This window comes from Camelina sativa, unplaced genomic scaffold, assembly GCF_000633955.1.
Source record: "Camelina sativa cultivar DH55 unplaced genomic scaffold, Cs unpScaffold14428, whole genome shotgun sequence".
In the NCBI taxonomy this organism is placed as follows: Eukaryota; Viridiplantae; Streptophyta; class Magnoliopsida; order Brassicales; family Brassicaceae; genus Camelina; species Camelina sativa.
Window position 1 is genome coordinate 1 of NW_010935456.1, and position 330 is coordinate 330.

Consider the following 330-nt stretch of genomic DNA (forward strand, 5'->3'; position numbering starts at 1 on the left):
CACCGTCTATTCGACTCAGCCGAATCAACAACACTCACCTTCCGGGTCTTCGACTCGTACCGATGATGATAACGCGCCGCTGCTGGTCCGACGGAGAGCTCCAAGTTCAGCACCCAATCGTTCTCGTTCCCAAAATCTTTCTCCGACGTCGTTCCACTACTCGTGCAATTATTATTATGAATACCAGAGATCTCTTCCCCTAATACCGGTTCCGGTTTAACCGGTCCGGCGAAATCAAGATGCAAAGGCTCAACGACATCGTTTTGAAGAGACGACGAAGACAGAGGAGGAGGAGGCAATACAACTAATGATGCAGCAGATTCGTTGATG

At 49.7% G+C, this 330-nt stretch overlaps 1 protein-coding gene across 1 annotated transcript; it reads right to left on the reverse strand.

Annotated features, from left to right (window-relative positions):
* Positions 1-5: 5 nt before the first annotated feature.
* Positions 6-326, reverse strand: LOC104775435 (transcription factor MYB3-like; the record flags this gene model as incomplete). Its single annotated transcript, XM_010499499.1, has 1 exon — positions 6-326. A coding segment is annotated over one exon (321 nt), but the record flags the coding sequence as incomplete, so codon positions are not given.
* Positions 327-330: the final 4 nt, after the last annotated feature.